Source organism: Myotis lucifugus, unplaced genomic scaffold, assembly GCF_000147115.1.
Source record: "Myotis lucifugus unplaced genomic scaffold, Myoluc2.0 scaffold_1807, whole genome shotgun sequence".
NCBI lineage: Eukaryota > Metazoa > Chordata > Mammalia > Chiroptera > Vespertilionidae > Myotis > Myotis lucifugus.
Window position 1 is genome coordinate 10133 of NW_005872855.1, and position 2665 is coordinate 12797.

The 2665-nt window shown below is 50.4% G+C and overlaps 1 protein-coding gene across 1 annotated transcript in view; it reads left to right on the forward strand.

Annotated features, from left to right (window-relative positions):
• The window catches only part of LOC102427124 (E3 ubiquitin-protein ligase HERC2-like), a 43169-nt gene that overhangs the window by 5937 nt on the left and 34567 nt on the right, over positions 1–2665 (forward strand). The window contains exons 3-5 of the mRNA XM_014450183.2: positions 743–895; positions 1622–1818; positions 2236–2299. Coding sequence (XP_014305669.2) covers positions 743–895; positions 1622–1818; positions 2236–2299 — 414 coding nt within the window. The remainder of the gene's footprint in view (positions 1–742; positions 896–1621; positions 1819–2235; positions 2300–2665) is intronic.

The window sequence follows — 2665 nt, forward strand, 5'->3', positions numbered from 1 at the left end:
GGGTCAGGTCCTGGGACGTGGCCGGCAGCCCCTCTCACTCTCATCCCCACAGGGGGCGCCGTCATTGGGCAGACCTCGGCGTCAGGGGAGGGGGCCGCTGAGCCTGTTCTCCTGGGGTCGGGAAAGAGCTGGCTTTGCCGAATTTGCGGAGAAGAACGGCGCCTCGCGGGCGCGGGGCATGGTCCCTCCGTTTATCTTACTCGGCTCAGGAGCCGGCAATATGTTATTCGGCTCTTTTGGATATTCCTTGGGGGCTGTGTGTATTCCTGCCGGGGTGATTTATTCTCTTTTGTGTTTCTGTCTACTGTTTGTTTTTCCGCTTTGTTCTTTATTGAAATTTTATGTAAAAATTAATAGGCTTTTAATATCACCCATCATTCAGTCACATTTCCCCCGGGAACCGATGTCCCCTGGCATTCCACTGACTTAGGAAAATATTTGTGTTCTCTGATTGCTTGGGTTTAATCATGCCGATTCCTTTGTGCCGGAATGCTAATTTGCTTATTACAATTTGAAATGGCTTTTGGGAAGTGATCTCGAGATTGAAGTTTCTGTCAACCACCCTGAGTATGGCTGCCACGGGCCGCGGCGTCCTGAAGGAGAAGAAACAACAAAAAGGCGGGGCACGGGAAGGCGTCCATCGTTGCGCGCGAGAATGGAGCCTTCCGGGTGGTCTCTGCTTTAAACGTTTTGTTTCCGAACCTGAGGAAGCGGCCTGACCAGGGAACCGTGTCTGTTGCAGGGGACTACGTCATCATGACCATCTACTTCGAGCTGAGCCGGCGGATGGGGTACTTCACCATTCAGACGTACATCCCCTGCATCCTGACGGTGGTCCTGTCCTGGGTGTCATTCTGGATCAAGAAAGACGCCACACCAGCGAGAACAGCACTAGGTGAGCATCAGACACACAACCACACACACACTCACACACACACACACACTCCCACCGTGTCGCGTCATTTAATGCAGAGGATTCAGAAACAGACTTTCCGCGAAGGAGAGCTCACGTCACTGACCTCATCTGAGGGCTCCTTGACCTGCGCTTACGTTCTCGAACGGAGCCAAGGGAGATGATTCTTTCTGACAGGAGAATTCCACGTGGGTCCCTTCAGTGACGGTGGGGTTAGGAAGTCAAAAAAATCATTAATGTGGACCCATGTGCATGAAATAGCCCAGGTCAGGCCAACACTCAGTATTATTAATGAACACATCCATCTGTAAATGAGTTGCATTCTATGCACAGCATGTGTCTAAATGCCAGAGGAGCCAGCAGAGATGAGCAAGGTATGGCTTTGCCCTTAAAGAGCTCACAACGGCCCGGCTGGCGTGGCCCAGGGGTTGAGCGTTGACCTATGAACCAGGAGGTCATGGTTCGTTCGATTCTCGGTCGGGGCACATGCCCGGGTTGCGGGCTCCATCCCCGGTGTGGGGCGTGCAGCAGGCAGCCGATTCATGATTCTCTCTCATCATGGATGTTTCTCTCTCTCTCTCCCTCTCTCTTCCTCTCTGAAATCAATACAAATATTTTACAAAATAATAATCAAGTAAAAATGAAACACGGTGTTGGGGTGGAGGGATGCCAGCGTGGCTCCTCTTACCCATGCCTGTCCCCATGCAGGCATCACCACGGTGCTGACCATGACCACGCTCAGCACCATCGCCAGGAACTCGCTGCCCCGCGTGTCCTACGTGACCGCCATGGACCTCTTCGTGACCGTGTGCTTCTTGTTCGTCTTCGCTGCTCTGATGGAGTATGCCACCCTCAACTACTACTCCAGCTGTAGGAAACCAGCCATCGTGAAGAAGAAAACATCAGTGAGTTCCGGGAGCAGAGATTTGGGGGGGAAGGCAGTGGGCGGGTAGTTTGAGATAAATGATCTATATTCCTAAGGATCTTATACAACGTGATCTAAATAGCTAACTCAACAAGCCTGTAAGTCCAGACAGTGTTGCACAGTGATAGGTTGAGGCATCGACCTATGAACCAGGAGGTCACAGTTCGATTCCCGATCAGGGCACATGCCCGGGTTGCAGACTCGATCCCCACTGTGGGGCATGCAGGAGGCAGCCGATCTATGATCCTCTTTCATCATTGATGTTTCTGTCTCTCTCCCTCTCCCTTCATTTTTGAAATCAATAAAGATATATTTTTTAAAACTGTTCTTAACGAGGGAATGTACGATTCGGATGTTCACAACAGTTTTGTAATTACTGTTTCTGCTTCTCTCACAGTTATTGCGTCCAGACTCCTCAAGGTGGATCCACGAGCGGATAACCCTGCAGGCCCCCTCCGTATGTATAGCGTTGCAGGTGCACATGTTTCTGCCAACTCTTACTAAAGTGAGATAGACTGATAGGTTACTGCTTATGTGTTGAAGAACAATGCACATCCTCCCTTCGAAATGTATTTACAAAAAAAAAAAAAGCGTTTACTTTCGTTGTTGTTGTTCATCCTCACCTGAGGACATTTTTCCCTTTTTTTTTTTTTTAAGAGAGAGAGTGGAAGGGAGAGAGACAGAGGGTGAAACATCTCTGTGAGAGAGACACATCGATTGTTGCCTCCTGCATGCACCCCAAGTGGAGCAGGGATCAAGCCTGTAACCCAGGTATGTGCCTTTGACCAGAATCGAACCCGGGACCCTTCAGTCTGTGGGCCGATGCT